Raw genomic sequence first — 19,072 nt, forward strand, 5'->3', positions numbered from 1 at the left:
AACTCTTGAAACTTAGGAGACTGGGCTAAATATTTTTTCAGAAATGTTTAAAAAAAAGAGTAAGTTTTTACTGAATATCCAGACTGTTGATTTAATTTACATGTAAAACATTCCTTTAAAAAAAAAGGAAAGAATTTTAAAAAAAGTTATCTATCTCCTAATAAAGTTACATTTTACTTTGAACTACTATGATTTATTTTATTTAAAAAATTTTTTGGCTGCGGTGGGTCTTCGTTGCTGCATGCAGGCTTTCTCTAGTTGCGGCACACGGGATACTCTTCATTGCGGTGCGCGGCCTCCTCATTGCGGTGACTTCTCTTGTTGTGTAGCATGGGCTCTAGGGCGTGCAGACTTGAGTAGTTGCGGTTTGCCGGCTCAGTAGTTGTGGCGCACGGGCTTAGCTGCTCTGCAGCATGTGGGATCTTCCCGGACCAGAGCTCAAACCTGTGTCCCCTGCATTGGCAGGCAGATTCTTAACCACTGTGCCACCAGGAAAGTCCTGAACTACTGTGATTAATTAAATTAAAAGAACAACTTGAAACTGTACACATTTTAAAGAATATTATATTATTAATATTTTACTTAAGATGGTTTAATACTTATGCATAGCACTAGTTAGTTTAGCACTTAATATTAAAGAAAAGCTAAATTTATCTCAAGGCTACTAATTTTGTTTGTTTCCAGTGGGTCATTCTGAGTATTTTAGACCAATTCTAGATATATCTCTTAGATTTTACATTCCAAAAGGATGGGTGAAGCTTGCTATCGAAACTTTCTTTACTTAGATTGTAGCAACACATAGGATGAATGAGTCTGCTTGAACATGAAAAATAAAGGTTTAATACTTAAGGCTTCTTGATAATTATTCACCTGAAGTTTGGCAGCTCCTCCTTTGATAAGACCACAGATAATTTCTTCTACTCTTGTAGGATTCTTGATGCGAACTGAATTTTTCTGGAATTCTGGCATCTAAAAATCAAAGAAATTAATTAACTATTTTTAATTCCTTTTTCCCCAGGTTCCTTTGATACTAAGCAGAATAATATAAAAAGCTTATATTCTTTAAAGATGTAAAAATGTTGGGGCATTATTTTTAAAAAAGCAAACCACCATATCAAGTTGCCATTTATACAAAAAATTTTAAAGCACATCAGTAGTTTCCATCTAGAAGATTAAGGCAAAACTACATTTGTAATACATTATCAGAAAATGCAATCTTTCTAATTATAAAAGTCATGCATGTTTACCACAGAAAAAAACCAAAGTATAAAGAAATAAAAATTGCCTGTAATTCTACTGCCCAAGGATAAACAAGTAAACATTTAAATCAATTTTCCATTATTTTCATTTTTATGATTGCAATCATGCATGTATATGCACATAATTTATCTCACTCTCATTACACACTTTTGCACCTGGCTTTTTTTTTTTTAAGTAAATACCTTAGTTTTAACAGTACTTTTTTTTTAAAAAATGCATTCTTTTTTTTTAAAAAAATATTTTATTTATTTATTTATTTTTGGCTGTGTTGGGTCTTCATTGCTGTGCGCGGGCTTTCTCTAGTTGAGGTGAGCAGCGGCTACTCATCAATGCGGTGCACGGGCTTCTCATTGCGGTGGCTTCTCTTGTTCCGGAGCACGGGCTCTAGGCACGCAGGCTTCAGTAGTTGTGGCACGTGGGCTCAGTAGTTGTGGCTTGCGGGCTCTAGAGCGCAGGCTCAGTAGTTGTGGCACACGGGCTTAGTTTGCTCTACAGCATGTGGGAATCTCCCTGGACCAGGGCTTGAACCCATGTCACCTGCACTGGCAGGCGGATTCTTAACAACTGCACCACCAGGGAAGTCCTTGCATCCGGCTTTTTGAAATTAATATTAATGTATTTAATTTGAAAAGTTGCTTCAAGATCTTTGCTTCTTTATTGTACTATATCCCCCCAAACTTCATTGTTCTTGGCATAAATTTTACAATGGACTTATTTCAAGTTAAGACCTTACTAGGTATTAGACCACCTGGGCTTAGAAGCTGCCACTAGGCTGGTTTATGCAGGCTTTAGTTTTGCTCAACAATTTAATGTTATATAAATATTGTTTCTCTTTTCTACCATATCACAGATATAATGAAATTAACCAGAGTTTGATCAGAGTAAAATCAGCACCAGCACAGTGCTCTTACAGCTGTACAAGAAGACTGGGGGAAGGAAACTATGAATCATTTAATAGTCAGCTCACAGTATAAAAAGAAAATGAACCTCAAATCAAGATTCTATAGTGGTTTGTATCAGATAATATTTATTTACTTTATATCCTATTATTATGGGTGTGTTATCACCAATATTAACATATTTCATGTGTGTTATGGACACAGTTATGAAAAATTCCCCAGACCTTGTATCTCTGCTACAGGAGAGTCTGACCAGTTAAGTCTATTAGGTTCCATGTTGTCACTACATAATGGACAAAATTAGAAAATCAGAAAAAAAGCTAAAATGTTTTCCTGAGACTGGAGGATGAATACAGAGTGTACAGGAAAGAGAAGTGGGAACATTAAAATTTTCTTCATGAATGAAAGACCTGGACTTATAATACACTTAATTTTAAAAAGCCATATTTAAATAGGATAGGATAACCTGCAATGCAACTAACCTTCCTACAGTGATCCTTTTAATTTAAATAGACTTTAAAGGGTTTCAAAAGAATAAAGAAGGTTATTTAAATCATCTAAATAAATCACTATTTTATTGTGATTTTTTAATAGATGAGAAAAACCAATAGGCATTTGTCCCTACGTTCCTTTTTTTCATTCATTAATATCCATTCACTTGTTTTGTTTTTTTTTTTTTGTGGTACGCGGGCCAGCGGCCATGGCTCACGGGCCCAGCCGCTCCGCGGCACGTGGGATCCTCCCGGACCGGGGCACGAACCAGTGTCCTCCTGTATTGGCAGGCGGACTCTCAACCACTGCACCACCAGGGAAGCCCCCATTCACTTGTTTTATAAGTACTTACCATGTGTCTACTTTGTGTCAGACAGGAGAAGCTAGAGATATGATGACATGATGCTTATACCGTTTTCTTGTTGAGTTTTAGGAATCACTGCTGTTTTGGAATATCACTTTTGTTGTTCCCTTACAAATACCTTAGCTAGTAAATGATCCCCTAACTAAATTCTGCTCTTACTTCTGCCTTAACTGGCAGATGCATAACAACCAGCATATGCTTGATTCGATAACTAACCCGTTGATGAAAGCAATGGAGGGTATATGTCACCTACTGTATTTTCGCCAAGAAAATTAGACATTTTGTTTCAGTGTGTTGATACTGAGGAAGATGTCCTGCCTCAAGCAAGTTACATATTACATTTAATTTTTTTTTTTTTTTTTGCGGTACGCGGGCCTCTCACTGTTGTGGCCTCTCCCGTTGCGGAGCACAGGCTCCGGACGCGCAGGCTCAGCGGCCATGGCTCACGGGCCCAGCCGCTCCGCGGCATGGCTCACGGGCCCAGCCGCTCTGCGGCATGTGGGATCTTCCCGGACGGGGACACGAACCCGTGTCCGCTGCACTGGCAGGTGGACTCTCAACCATTGTGCCACCAGAGAAACCCCAATACATTTAATTTTAAAAAGCCATGTTTAAACAGGACTTCGAAGTAGGCTGGTTTCTGATAGGCTAAACAACTATTAGATTGGTTTATTTGACAGTGAAAATAAAGAGAACCAGTGGCTAGAGGCATTCATATCCCTGCTTCTGCACAAAATATAACCATTCATTTTCAGATAAATGAGTAGCGAATACTCAAATAGTACTAGGGTGAAATACCAGTGATTAAAACAGATGGAAGGGCAGCTACTTTCTCCAGAGAACACGACAGGATGGAGGACACGGGCATAAGAAATAAAAGAATTATAATTATACTTGCCTTGGACTATATGGTAATACACCACACACACCCCTTTCCACAATACACATACAATATTACTAAAGTATATGATAAATACTTCTCAGGAACTTGAGATATTGGACATTTTACTCAAATATTTTAGAATACAGCCTAAGAAATACAATTTTATGTATGAAATTTGTCAATGAATATCAGAATATCAGAACATTATGAAGCACACTGCACTGCAGGAGTATGCATTTCATCATATGTCACATACTTTTGTTACCTCCTCAAATCCCTTCCTCATATTCCTCTTGGACAGAATACACCTTCCTCTTTGGTGGTACATAAAATAATGATACTTGAAATTTGAAGGGCAAGTTATTTTAAATTTTTTGAAAACTTTCCAATTTGATAATACAATTTTATGAAAAATAAGGGGCTAAAAATTTCCATCATTTGTGAGCAAAAGAAAACAAATTCATTTTCTAAGGCTATAATATAAAATGTTAGGGAGGGAGCGAAGATTTCCTGACAAGAATCAGGGTATTCTGGTTGACTGGAGCCTAATCTGAAGCAATGCTAAAGATAACTATGGAAAACCTAAAATATACTTATTCTGGCTGATCTTTAATATATTGTATTTGTACAGATGAAATGAATTCCTAATTATTAGTCTACTTACATATTCAGAATGCATGATTTCTAAAGAAATTGATTGCAAAGTTACATAGTTTTCTTCACAACCCTATAGCAATACTACAGTTTTTGATATTATCTTATGGATACACTGAGATGATATAAATGAATATCTGCATAGTAGTCATAAAATTGTCCTAAGGATGTCTACCTGTAATTTTCCTAAACATGGCCACATCAAAATTAGTTTGAATTACTTAAGAATCTTTGTCTGAAGCTCTCAGGGAAAATATTTTTACTTTGTTTTCCAATGTTCAGATATGGTACAAGCAAAAGTCTTCATTACTGGTACAAAGGAGTGGGCACTACAATTTTTATGTGATGACATAAAAAGTACAGATTTTTAAAACCACCTATTCAGACTGGTACATTTACTCACTCACATACCTGGATGATTCTATGATTTACTTTGAAGATTATGCACTGCTAAATTTTATTGATAGCCGTCTCTCCTGCCTACCACATATCTGGCCTGTCTCCACATTAAGGGAGTGTAGGCCAAATTCTTTCCTTCATTTACCATATAGTCTTTAACTGTAAGGCATTCTGTTAAGCAGCTCTGTAAAAGATACAGAAGTTTTAGTAAGATATACATCTTATACTCAAATGCATGTTCTCTAACATGGATTATAATACAGGAACCCAAATAACTAATACATTGCCAAGATGTCCAAGTACAATACCAGAGAAACAGAAGAAATTGAGATTACTTCTGCTGGGGTCAAAGGAGGGAGGGCCGATGGAGCTAGGATTTCAGAGTGAAGCAGGATTTGGGTATGCTGAGACTGGGGAGGGGTCAAAGTACAGGGTCTAATGTGGGAAAAAGATAAATAGCTCTGTTTTTCTAGAACTTAAGTGTACATGGAGAAGAGTGTGAGTGTGTGTAAAGTCTGGAAGGAGAGATTTGGACTCAGATCATGAGAAGTTAAGAATAACATCCTAAGGAGATATCAACTTAAAACATGTATCAATGTTTTAGAAAAGCAAACCCAAGGTAAAAATTGTGTAAATTCACGCAATGACAGTAAAAAGTATTTAAGTATATATCATCTTTTGGCTTGTTTTCCTTCAATAGTGTTATTGTGGGTTAACTACGTTGCTACTTGCTTCTAAAGGAGACACATGTTAGAAGGTTCTAGGATCCAGGTAACAACAAATTATAGGTAACAACAAATTATAGGTAACAACAAATAAGACTTTCCTACGTCTCTTGTATTCATTTTGGTTAAAAAAAGAAAAAGAAAATCAACTCAAGACAGAAAATGAGTTTAGAATGATTTAAGTCAGCGATGTTCATGCTCAGTACCAATGAATCAAATGTTAATCATGCAATGGATGCAAAGATCATGTCCAAGTATTAGGCTGAACCATACAAAACTGCCAATATTGGACTATATTTGATGTATGAAAAAAAATCAGCAATTTCATATGCTTTATCCTAACAGCTCTAAGTATACTGATGACAAGCTTAATCAGCACTTTGAGTCAACTTTAACCTCCCATCACATATTGGATGAGGAAAGTTAAATGAGAGATTTACTAATTGTGACACAAAGCTGTTTGCATGCTAAGTTCTGGTTTATAGGCTCAAACCAGAAAAAGAAAACTAGAAAGAAAAAGGATGAAAAAATAGAGAAGAGGAAGAACAACAAAAAGGACAGAAAGAGAAAATACGAAAGAGATCATGGGGCAGTTGTCCTCTTCAAAAGACGGAAACTGTGATTTAAAAAATTTTTCTGAATAAGGAGGATGGACATAATTTTCCCCACACATACAAATAAATGCTACTTACAGAGCTAAAACACTTACTAACATAATATAGGAGATTCACATTCACTGAGTGCTTACTATGTGCTATGAGGTACTTTATATATACTTTTTCATTAAATTTGTATAAGAACATTTCAATTATAAGATGAATAAGGTCTGAGGATATAATGTATAACATGGTGATCATAATGTTTAACACTATCACAAAATTGAAATTTACTAAGAGGGTAGAACTCAAATGTTCTCAAAAAAAAAAAAAAGGTAAATTTGTGAGGTCATGGATGTGTTAACTAGATGGGGTAAACTTTCACAATGTACATGCATATCAAATCATCACACTGTACACTTTAAATATCTTGTAATTTTATTTGTCAATTATATCTTAATAAAGCTGAGAAAAGATATGAATGAAAACAACACAAGGTTGGTGCTTTCACACCCATTTCTTAAAGGTGAGATGGTTGCCTTCATTCAAGGGTATCACAGCTATCAAGGACTGAGTTAAGATCTGAAGCCAGTTCTGATGCCAAAGCCTATATTTTCCGTACTTCATCCTAATTTCTATAATGCAATGAAAGCTACTGCTGTTCAAGAAGTTTTTAAAAATTCTTAAATGCTGGTCATTTTAATTCAGAGGCCTAAGAGAAAAGATCTCATGTTGTATGATTTAAGTGTGCTGTTGCTGAGCAAGGAAAATTTACCACAAAAAGGAATGGGGTAATCATTTTATATGCCGAGAAACACTTTAATGCACATTATATTTCAAGCAAAAAGAATTCCAAAGAAATTCAATTCAACAAACATTCGAAGTTCTACTGTGTGTCTAACATTGGGAAGAAAGACCTGTATACAGTTACAGTCCCATAATTAATTATCTGGTTAGAGACAGAGGTAAAAGTGGTGAAGATTCACCATTAATAAATGGAACTGGAAATATTCAAATACCCACCATTTTCACATGTACAGCAGAATCTTGATTAGGCATTTCTCGGTTATCCAATCTTCTGGATTTTCCCAGGTGATGTCACAGTGAAAGAGAGAGAAAAAAAGTACAAGTGACATACATACATTTTGGTCTCTTCCTTTATGTTAATGACATACCCGGAAGGTGCTTTTGGTTTGACTGAAATACCGAGTTACTGAAGGCATTTTTTTTTTTTTTTTCTTTCCTAAGAAGCTCAGCAAAGATTTTACTCTATCTCACAAAGTTTTGGGTTAAAATTGTGTATGGAGAAGTTGCAGCTCTCCTATAAGAATTTACATGGTATTAATAAGATTTGAATAGAATTAAAGCGAAGTGTATATTTGCAAGAAAATGCTTTATTGCAAGAACACTTTATCAACATCTCTACATGTAAGGGTGAAGTCTGTGGGAAAATTATGCATTATTATTACTGAATAAGAATGTAAGGAGAAGCATAATCCACACAAGTCAAATTTATCCTTCAATTTTCTCATTTTAAAATCTTTAATTTTGTGAAATGATGTGACTAAGATCTGACTTGTGTTTGAATCTAGCATAGTGTCTGGCACAAAATAGGTATGTAATTGAATGATCATTTAAGGGTTTTGGGTGAAATTTATATGCATCTTTGTTAAACCAAAAGTTTTAAAAATACCCTATCATTATACTAAGTTTCATTTTTGCAGTATAAATCTTAGGGAAAATTATTTAGTTTTGTTCCTCAATGACTTTACTTTTTTTTTTTTTTTTTTTTGGGGAACCGGGAACTCTCAACCACTGCGCCACCAGGGAAGCCCAATGACTTTACTTTTACTTTATTCCAGGTAAGCAAAATTTTATAATAAAAGCAGTTTAAAAAGGGTAAGTTAGTTGAGCGGGAAAAACTGACTTTTTCTTAAACTCTAGTAATAGAAGTTGAACATTAGATCTGTGTTCTTTATAATTAAAATGTGTGTAGCAGACATAAAAAAAATTTCTCAAATTCTAAAATCCATCCCCCCTTCCACTTAAAGTACATATATAAAATTGGGAAATATCTTACTTAAAAAAGTATTTCCCACCCCTCTCAGAAAGGCTGTTAGTTAAGTTGATGATCTTATAACTTGATGGTATCTTAGATTTGAATAAACAGTATTTCCAAATAGTAAGACACCTCCATTTTTTCACATCTGAAAAATACTGTCATCAAAACTGCCTGGCAAGTCTGTTTCTTCATTTATAGAATCCAAAGCGTAAAATATTAAATGCTTATGGCTTTTCTTCAATATTTAATATCTGAAAAGGATTTCTACATTTCTCAGAAGGCACTATTTAAATAAAACCATTTTATTAGCTTGAAAAAGAGGAAGGAGGATGTGAAAAAGTACAGTGGAGTTTACAAAAACATCACATACTTGAAACACTTGAAAAGCTCAAAAGAAAACAATTCAAGTAGTGAAGAATACGTTTTAATATCTGGGAATCTAAAGTCTTTTGTTACACATAGCCAAGTAGCCCAATTCCTCTCCACTCTCCGCCCCCAAGTATGGCTCTTTTTGGAGCATTCATTCATGTTTAGTAGAAAAGGAAAGAAGAAGGAAAAAAAAAAAAAAAAGCCAGTGTTAGTAGGTAAAGGAGTTAATCATCTTTCTCATGGTCTCTTCATTATTTTATTTATACAAATGAAAACAAAGAGTGATCAGAAATCTGCTAATGGCCAACTTTAGGACATTATTTTTAATAAGTAAACCTAATAGTTTACTAGATACTCTGCAAATTTCAATGACGATATTTCATTCTTCCTAATCCTCACTGGCAATCTGACCAGAATTTATCCTTACTCAAAGATAACCTCACATGAAGTGACACTGCAGTCCTAATAGAAAAATCACTATCATTATAGAAGTGTAAAGACTAAGGTATAAATGTCAGCATTCTGGCGCTATTCTAAGGAAGACATTGAAAATTAGGGCAGGATATTTTTAAACCAATAGGCTTGTAAACCTATACTTGGTATATAAACTTCTGGCTTACTTTGCCAGCAGTCATCTGTTGCAGATGCTTCAAGAGAAAAGCTGCTGAAAAAAACACATCAAGTGTAGAAGACATGTTCAAAAATAGAAAATATCACCCTTGAACTATGAACTCTCTACTAAGAACGTTCTGAAGTTTTAAGTATTTGGAACCTTTATATGTGGAAACTGGAAAATAATTACTTTGTGTTCTTTCACTGTGAGGTTAAGGTCTCTACTGTAACAGTGTTCATTACAAGGAACATGTAGGACCAAGCTAAAGACTGAAGCAAGAGGTAAGAAGAACTTCACTTGCATAGCACAAACTTGATAACTGATTTTAGCTATCGTGGTATTTCATTCTGAGATGATTCTCTTTATACCTTGAAGTTATTTACAAATCAAAATGACTGAAAATTTCTATATCTACATGAAAAAAATTTACTTGCCTTTACACAAGTTTTAAAGTATCTATTTGAATGCAAATTGAACACTTTTAAAGGCCCACTTGACTGTCTTATGGGAAAGTGAAAAAAGATTAAATTCATTGATATTCTTAGCTTAAAAAGTTGTGATACTGCTTTAAGCTTGATACTTTTAGAAACATTTAAATTACACAATAAATTAAGGAAATTTTGAATGGTAAACTGTATACTACTTACATAAGAAAAGGTATGCATTACTACAGTATGGACAGTATATCAGCAACAGTCCTAAATATCTTACTGCACATCTCCAGCAACATATATTACTTGTCCTAAGCTTGGGTTTTTAATAATGACACTTTTTTAGGGTAATTAGAACATGGAAAATCAAACTATAAGTTCCTTATTTGTATAACATTATAAAATCAATTTCTTGGGGGCATTTAAAGAATTCTCCCTAATTAGATTTTCAAGGCAGCAGTGAAAAAAAAATACACAAACTGGAAAATGAAACTTTCTCTGATACAGAGACAAAACAAAAATGAAACTGAATAGCAAAAGGTGGGATGGTAAGAGAAGGTGGTAGAAGAAAAGAAAATAGATTTCAAAGGCCAGTTATTTAAAAATTGGCAATTTATACCAATTTTCTTAAATAGTAAAATGTGGCTTCTCAGTCAGAATTTTGTAGATACTTATGAAAATACACAATTTCAAAGCTTAGAATTTATTCATCTATCCTCCCCATCTCCACTAACCTAATAGCTAATAGTGTTTTTCAAGGTGAGTAAACCAAGGCACATAGAAAGTAGATAATTTATACTGATTACCCTTAGAGTACTCTGAGTTCCTCTGTCCTTGAATATGTCCTAGAACAGCATAGGTAGTAAGCAGCATCCAGAGATGCAGGGCTTGGATATAGGCTGCCAATGAAAACCAAGTAAACTACTTTAAGAAATGGTCTGCTGCATTAGCTAACTATAAAAAATAAAGTAAATTCAAGTATTTAAATCTAAGTTAACTACAACATTCTAGGCTATTATGGTGATATATATGTTTGAATCTTAATTTTCAATATACAATGTGTTATAATCCTTACAGACAGTAATCCAGCTTTTATTAATTTATAAAACATACCAGTATAAACCTATTCCAAGATATCCTGGATAAGGCTTATGGGCACAAAATAAAAATTAATTATCTTTATTATTAGCCATAATAAATAGTTCCTAACCCTAGGTACACAAAGCATGTGGCTATCAGCAAAACTGAGTCTCACAACAACTAATGAACAACAAAATTGGATCTTTCTTCCCCTTGAAAAGAGATTTCTGAGGGTACTTTGCTTTTCTTTAACATCTATGTGTGAAACCATAAGCTCTTTTTTTTTAAACAATAGGCTCTTAAAATTAGATCCTACAAATTATAATTTCTGAGACTCAAGACACTGCAAAGTTTTACATATTCATATCTTTGCAAACTATAAAGAAGTTTTTTTTTTTATAAAGAAGTTTTACATTATACAGGATCATTCTGTTTTTATTTCCTTAATTTGGATGCTTAAATGCTTAAAATTTCAAAAGATACAGAATCAAATAAGAATCAGATAAAGTTAAACAAGAGAAACTCATTTTTACATGAACTGTACACACTTACCCTGAAGGTAACCGGACAAGCTACCGCAGCAAAAGAAAATTCTTCCTGTCTGAGGAGTACTAATATAGAACAAGGTGCAGCTGAGGGCGGTTCCGAAAGCCTTGGCTAATAAGCTCTATGCAAAAACAGTCTTGTGACGCATCACTACACAGTGCTTTATTATGCTCTGGGTGACAGGCTTGCTAGCTCTGAGTTAGTCACCAGTCAGTCTACAGAACATGATCAAATAAAATAATGTGGCAGTTAAGAGAAGATAAATCTGTACTATTAGAGCACTGCCAACTTGCTCTGCAAAGAAAAAAGGAACCTCAACAGTAACACTTTGAAACACTCTCTTCCTCATGTGTTTTTTGGCTGTCAGCGTACTTGTAGTATGTGTACTTTTCTGTATGAATATTATATTTCAATACAAAGTGAAAAAGAGTAGGTCGTGGTTGCCAGGGGCTGGAGGAGGGGAGAGCGGGGAGCTATTGCTCAACGTGTACAGAGTTTCAGTCTGGAAGATAAAAAGAGTTCTGGAGATGGATGGTGGTGGTGGTTTCACAACTATGTCAATGTACTTAATGCCATCGAACTGTACACTCAAAAACAGTTAAAGCGGTAAACTTTGTTATGTATGTTTCACAGTTTTAAAAAGATTAGTTCATTTAAGACATGTGAAAAAAACATGATGCATAAAAGTGTGGTCAGTAAGATGTTAACAGTCTTTATTGCAGGGCAGTGGGATTTAAAGTGACTTTTATGTTTTTCTTCATATTTTCCTACACTGTAAATTTCAACAAGACCATGCATAGATCTACTAAAAAATCTGAACACAATGAAAACTAATTTTTATGGTTAAAAAAATTGAAAACAGTTCCCTTCCTGCTGGAAATGAAAGCAAACTGTTGTGAAGAAAAATATTTTTAACCTTTAAAGAAAAATCAGTCTTGTTTTCAACCTGAGTAGTAGGATTAAATATGCTAATACCATGTGGCAGGTCCTGATACATAAGTTATGCTACGGGCTCTGGGAAGCTTTATCATTAGAAACATGGCTATGCTACACTTACGTAAATAAATTTTTATACCAGCCTTCTCTCTTCTACGCTCAAGAGAAATCAAACCCACAAAACATTTCAGTAATCAAACTTTGTGAAGTGGCATTCTCTATTACAAACAACACAAAAAAATTTTAAATAGCTTTTTAAAAAGGCCACTAACAAATTAACCAAACTTGGTATCCTACCAAATGTTAAAAATTGGCATTGCTATCTTAATAAGATGAGAAGATTGCCAACATAACATTTCTCTTAGAGGAAAATCTTTTATGTTCTAGTAATGGAGGCTCAAGGGCAACCAGGTGATCCATTTTGAAAACACCTCTGTATTATGCATGAATGTGACGACTTAACTGTCCTTTAATATATTAATATGGTTAGTAATGATAAGAATTTTAAAGATATCTCTTTGAAACATGACTCCAGATAAATCATCTTCAACAAAAACAACAAAGAATGCTGGAGTTAGAGTTCCATAACCTTTTTGGAGGGGTATTTAGAAATACTATTAAAAGCTTTAGAAATATACATTCCCTTTGGCACACCAATTTTATGTCCTAAGGAAATAAGACAGTACATAAAGATTTAGTTGTAAGGGTGTATATTGCAGGGTTGCTTTATAATACTGGGAAACTGTAAACAGCCTAAATGCCCAGTATCTAAATGTTTATTAATACTGGAGAGGTGAATAAATTGGGGTAAACACATAAAAAATTATACAGTTCTCAAACATGATTATTCTAAATAGCTAAAATTTATTGTATGCTTACTGTGTGCCAGATACTTTTAAGCACTTGACATACCTCATCTCATCTCATCTTCATAAGCCTAGAAGGTTTGTGCTATTATTATCCTCATTTTAAAGGTGAATAAATTAAGGCTTGTAGCTGGCAAGTGGCAGAAATGGATTCAAATTTAGGTCTCTGTGACTTCAGAATCCATGCCTGTAAATCACTATACAGGGCTTCCCTGGTGGCGCAGTGGTTGAGAGTCTGCCTGCTGATGCAGGGGACACGGGTTAGTGCCCCGGTCTGGGAAGATCCCACATGCCGCGGAGCGGCTGGGCCCGTGAGCCATGGCCGCTGACCCTGTGCGTCCGGAGCCTGTGCTCCGCAGCGGGAGAGGCCACAACAGTGAGAGGCCCACGTACCGCAAAAATAAAAAAAAAGCACTATACAGTACTGCTCTGTGAGATTAATATTTACATATATACTGAGACATACATGATCTACTATTGAGTGAAAAGAGTTATGAGAGTATCTATAGCAAGAGTCGAATTTTGGGGGAGAAATCTTTATATAAGCACAGGAAAGTCTAAAGTAGAATACATAAGACAGTATCAGTAATGGGGTTAAGGGGCCATTTTTATTTTCTGAGCTTCATAAAATAAATGAGTTCCTTGGGGAAAAAATGGCTTGTTAAAAATGATATAGTAGTAGAACCGATCATGTCCATAATCGGAAAAGAAAGTTAAAAAAAAAATCAGAACCAATCAACATTAAACGGATGGATTATTTTAAACAATATTTCTAAAGTAGAGACAGAAGCAAGGAATTCGGCCAGTTTACCCTAAAAACAAAACAAAATACTTTACAGCATGAAAACCAAGATGGCTAGTTTCTTATCAAGAGGGATGTTTTGGTCTCTAAGGGATAAATGACTTTGGCTTTGATAGTGCTCTGTCCAGCTACTCTAAGGAGAGTGGAGAAGAGAGGAAATATGAGCATTGTTTCCTGACCACATATAGGGGACTTCTTCGGCCTTTCAATTCCATCTAGTAGGTGGGTATACGTGGTGGGGGTGGGATTGTGTGTCTCGTGGGGTGTCCCTCTATGTCTAAAAAACTGTGCATACCTTAATTTAAAAATAATGTATTACTAAAAAGTGCTAATGATCACCTGAGCCTCCAGCAAGTCAAAATCTTTTTGCAATAATAACATTAAAGAACACTGATTACAGACCACCATAACAAATATGATAGCAATGAAAAAGTTTGAACTATTGTGGGAATTACCAAAATGTGACAAAGAGACATGAAGTGAGCAAATGCTGTAGGAAAAATGGTCCTGATAGACTTGCTTGATGCATGTTTGCCACAAACCTTCGATTTGTAAAAAAATGCAATATCTGCAAAGTGCAATAAAACGAGGTATGCCTGTGTAATTTAATCAGTAAAACCTTAAGAGAAAGATAATACTTCCCCCTTCATTATAGGTAAGGAATCTAACGTCTGGGAGAAGTCACTTGTTACTTACATACATGAGCTGGAAGACTTTTTTTACTTGATCAGCAATATTATAAACATAACACTTACATGAGAGGGCTAAAGATATGTATGATAAGAGTAATGTTTTGAAACTGTGCCATAGAAAAGGAACAAGGACATAAGTACTGAATGAAAGAAAATGAATTTTGTTTCAAATAGCTCTAGGATCCTCTTTTTTTTTTTTTGAGAGGAGACATAAAGGATCCAGGAATAAAAGAAGTCATAAAGGCAGTCTCTTTAGCAGCACAGTGGACTTTCATCTCTGGACACAATGACTGGGCCTTGTTGCCTTGGAGTTTCTTTATTTACTGTCGTAGAAACAAAAATTACTCATATCACTCCTGATGCAAACTCTAAACCTGAAATTGATATGCCAAGAGCAAAGAATCATACAGGACTCAAATATTTGGCAGATTTTTCTCCCCTTATAACACTGAAACTGGCTGTCTTTATCAACGGAGAAAGGGATACTCATTTGTACTTGAGAGTAACTTGTTAAAACTTTTAGATACCGTCAATTTTCAATTAACTTGAAAGGCTAAAAATGATCACTTCATATTTTGCCATCAAAAAAGTTTCTCAAAATTTTGAAATAATGAAAAAACAAAGAAGTCCACAGAAAATCTATCAGTTTAAATCTTAATAACTTATTAATTGATTTTGCCTTTAATCTTTGGGCAGGGAGTAAAGGGAATAAAGGTATTATATTAATTGTTATATATGAAAAAAATCATTTCATAATCCCACGTAACAGCTGTGGTATGTAGTTATTTCTCAATAATCCAATCTATGACTTAACTACTAACTCACAGTTAATTTACCATAATCCAATTACCATTTCTCTGTGGAATGTATTTTTAAACTTCATTCTGAACTTGCTTGACACCCTAGGAAGTTATTCCAAACCAAACAGTAAAGTCATAAAAGGAAGACAATTCAGTAGGAGGTAAGATGTAATACTCTCTGTAAGGACTCTTGCCAAATTTGTTCCTGCTAATTGTTGCACGATGTAAATAGAAAGACCATTTTTTTTAATCATACAAAACACCTGTCTAGGCATATGACTTCTCTCAAAACTTCTCGGAAAAAGACAACAGTCAACTAACTTTAAAAGTGTGACTGTTCAAAATAAAATTGAAACAAGGTGATATAAATGTTTATATGAATATGGTTTAAAATGTTTAAGGAGCAAAAACGGAGGTGAAAACAATTAATTATTATATGTTGGGGAAATGAACAGCAAGTAAAGATTTTCTCGTAAGTTTTTCTCTCATTTAAAATAATTATTAATTATTATATGTTAGGGAAATGAACAGCAAGTAAAGATTTTCTCATAAGTTTTTCTCTCATTTAAAATAATTCCAAAGACTTATCCTATTAGGTGACTGTTAGCAAAGTTGATTGCTGCATTTATGAATTTACACACATATATATAAACTGAGGAAAACCTATGGTTCTAATCTCAATACATTTCTTAAAAACTCTATGCAGGGCTTCCCTGGTGGTGCAGTGGTTAGGAATCTGCCTGCCAATGCAGGGGACACGGGTTCGAGCCCTGGTCTGGGAGGATCCCGCATGCCTTGGAGCAACTAAGCCCACATGCCACAACCGCTGAGCCTGTGCTGTAGAGCCGGAGCTCTGCAACGAGAGAGGCCACAGCAGTGGAAGGCCCATGGGCACTGCAACAAAGAGTAGTCCCTGCTTGCCCAAAGACCCAATGCAGCCAAAAATAAATAAATAAATAAAATAAATGTATATATTTAAAAAAATATATCTTTGTTGATATGTATACATTAAAAAAAACTACGCAAAAATCTAGGATTGAATAACAATTTTCAGAAACTCAAATGAAGTTCTTGGACACAGTCTATATCTTTTTACTTTCTTATTTAAAAAGTAATAAATTCTGTAAACTCCTTTAGAGGAAATGACATTTGTGTTGCAATAAGTGGGTCAAGTTCAAGAAAATCCGATGTAGGACAGTACCATAAATGAAGGAAGTCTTTCCTAACTCTCAAATGTACTATGTTCTAATCTTTCAAGATGCTTAGCACTGAAATTATTGTTCCTATTTTATTATATCTGGATTTCTGTGCCTGAAATGCAACAAGAAGAAAAACTTTTGTTTTAATTCTGGACTCCTTCCACATCATAAAGTTGGCATTCTATATGTTGAAAAGAAACAGTATTGTTTAGGATTGCTATTTTGATATGGGTTATAATAAAAATGGTAAAGAAGTTTTATGGTATTAGTGGCTTTTATTATTGATGTATTACATCCAGTACATCTAAAAGGAGAGTACAAAGAGAACGTACTATCCCTTCTTCTTGCTATGCTAAATAAACTCATTTAAAGGGTAATAAGGTAAGAAAACAATGAAGAAAATTACTGAGATTCAAGTTCATAAACTAATAACTTGTAGCAAAGAATTATCTGAAATCATATGGATGATATCAGCGGTTGATAACTTGAGTTTTTAAAGTATATAAGTAGAAGAAAACACAAAATATAACCCTTTCAAAACCTCTCTGAATATTAATAAACTCAACATAGTAAACCAAAGTAATTAATTTAATCTTAGAAAAGTTTTGATAACATATAGTACATTCCATAATGGAATGTGTGACACAGAAACCAAATTTATGGTTACCAAAGGGGAAAGGGCTGGGGGGGAGGGGTAAATTAGAAGTTTGGGATCAGCAAACTACTATATATAAAATAAACGAGGGCTTCCCTGGTGGTGCAGTGGTTGAGAGCCCGCCTGCCGATGCAGGGGGCACGGGTTCGTGCCCCGGTCCGGGAAGATCCCACATGCCGCGGAGCGGCTGGGCCCGTGAGCCATGGCCCCTGAGCCTGCGCGTCCGGAGCCTGTGCTCCGCAACGGGAGAGGCCACAACAGCGAGAGGCCCGCGTACCGGAAAAAAATAAATAAATAAATAAACGAGGTCCTACTGTATAGCACAGGGAACTATATTCAATATCTTGTAATAAACTATAATGGAAAAGAATCTGAAAAAGAATATCTTTATCTATCTATCCATAAATAAATATATCTGAATCATTGTGCTGTACACAAGAAACTAACACAACATTGTAAATCAATTATACTTCAATAAACCAAACCAAACCAAACCAAACTAAAACCAACAATGGCATGTGTGCTCGTTAGAACAGAACTTATAAAAATAAGTTTATTAGAAAATGAACTTCAAAAAGCTTTGTGGTCAGGTTTTATACTTTCACATATTCAAACTTTAACTTTATATTCAAACTCTAACAGCTCCCATGCTAGATAAACTATAACACATAAAAAGAAGTTAACTACCCAGTGCCATTTATGAACTAACTAGTACAAAACCCTGAAACAAATGTCTCTCAAAAAGAGACAAAAAGAGAAAAGATACCTAATTTCACTTATGAATACACATAACAAAAGTTTTAAATAATAAACCAGTGACAGGGTGGGATAGGAAGGGTGGGAGGGAGATGCAAGAGGGAGGAGATATGGGGATATATGTGTATGTATAGCTGATTCACTTTGTTATAAAGCAGAAAAAAACAACAACCCAGTAACAAACTAAATTCAATAGTATAATAATCATCTGACATGACTGAATCAAATATATTCCAAAGATCAAGTAATAGTTATCAAAGAGAAATGATAGGATCACAGGTGATTGTATTTTCTTCTTCATACTCTTTGGTACTTTCTCAATTTTCTATAATGAATAATATCTTATACCTAGAAGAAAACAAAGATTATTTTTTAAAAGTTACATGTCCCAAAATAAAAGCAAGTGAAAGTGTGTATAATGCTACTACATCTTTAGAAGAAATGGACATGGCATATATTAAGTAATATTTATGAAGGTAAAATGAAAATTATCTATTGGAGCAAAATCATAATGCCTTACTATTTTTTTCTGTAGTTAGCCTTCCTCATTCTATGGCTGGGAGGGTAAACTAGTGAGTAAGTTATACAAACTATTTAATGCTATATTCTCCTACTCTGGCTATCATATGAAGTCATAATGTATAAATGAGTCATGTGCAAATCAAGTTTAGTAAAACATTCTAAAGAATTAGTCATTGGCTTAATGAGCCATTTAAAGGTTTGAAAAGGAGGGTCAATTTAGACTACTCAAAAATGGAAGTGAAACAAAAAAACTTGGAAAAATATATTTCTAACATACTCTCATGGCTGAAAGTCATTTTATAAAAGCCCTTGCAAATCAAGAAAAAGAACTCAGATGGTTCAGAAAAGAAGAAAATAAGTGACCAAGTTTTTAAAAAGTTCAACTTCAAAAGTAATAGAAATATTAATACTTTTTTAAAAAGCTATCATTTGGCAAAGATCAGAAAAAAAAAAGATAACTACTCCCAGGAA

General features: G+C 34.5%; 1 protein-coding gene across 5 annotated transcripts in view; it reads right to left on the reverse strand.

Annotated features, from left to right (window-relative positions):
* Positions 1 to 19,072, reverse strand: part of NT5C3A (5'-nucleotidase, cytosolic IIIA) — a 41,538-nt gene that overhangs the window by 8,789 nt on the left and 13,677 nt on the right. The window contains exons 1-4 of one of the 5 annotated variants that reach the window (XM_024735966.1): positions 11,380 to 11,436; positions 10,554 to 10,646; positions 7,296 to 7,350; positions 871 to 969 (exon numbers count right to left, since the gene is read on the reverse strand). In XM_024735966.1, the coding sequence (XP_024591734.1) occupies positions 871 to 969; positions 7,296 to 7,331 (135 nt within the window). In that variant the 5' untranslated portion in view covers positions 7,332 to 7,350; positions 10,554 to 10,646; positions 11,380 to 11,436. Of the gene's footprint in view, positions 1 to 870; positions 970 to 7,295; positions 7,351 to 10,553; positions 10,647 to 11,379; positions 11,484 to 19,072 lie in introns of those variants that run through there. The other 4 variants (XM_024736016.1, XM_024736071.1, XM_024736152.1 and 1 more) reach the window with 4 other exon arrangements.

This window comes from Neophocaena asiaeorientalis, unplaced genomic scaffold (assembly GCF_003031525.2).
Source record: "Neophocaena asiaeorientalis asiaeorientalis breed wild unplaced genomic scaffold, Neophocaena_asiaeorientalis_V1.1 scaffold612, whole genome shotgun sequence".
Classification (NCBI taxonomy): Eukaryota; Metazoa; Chordata; class Mammalia; order Artiodactyla; family Phocoenidae; genus Neophocaena; species Neophocaena asiaeorientalis.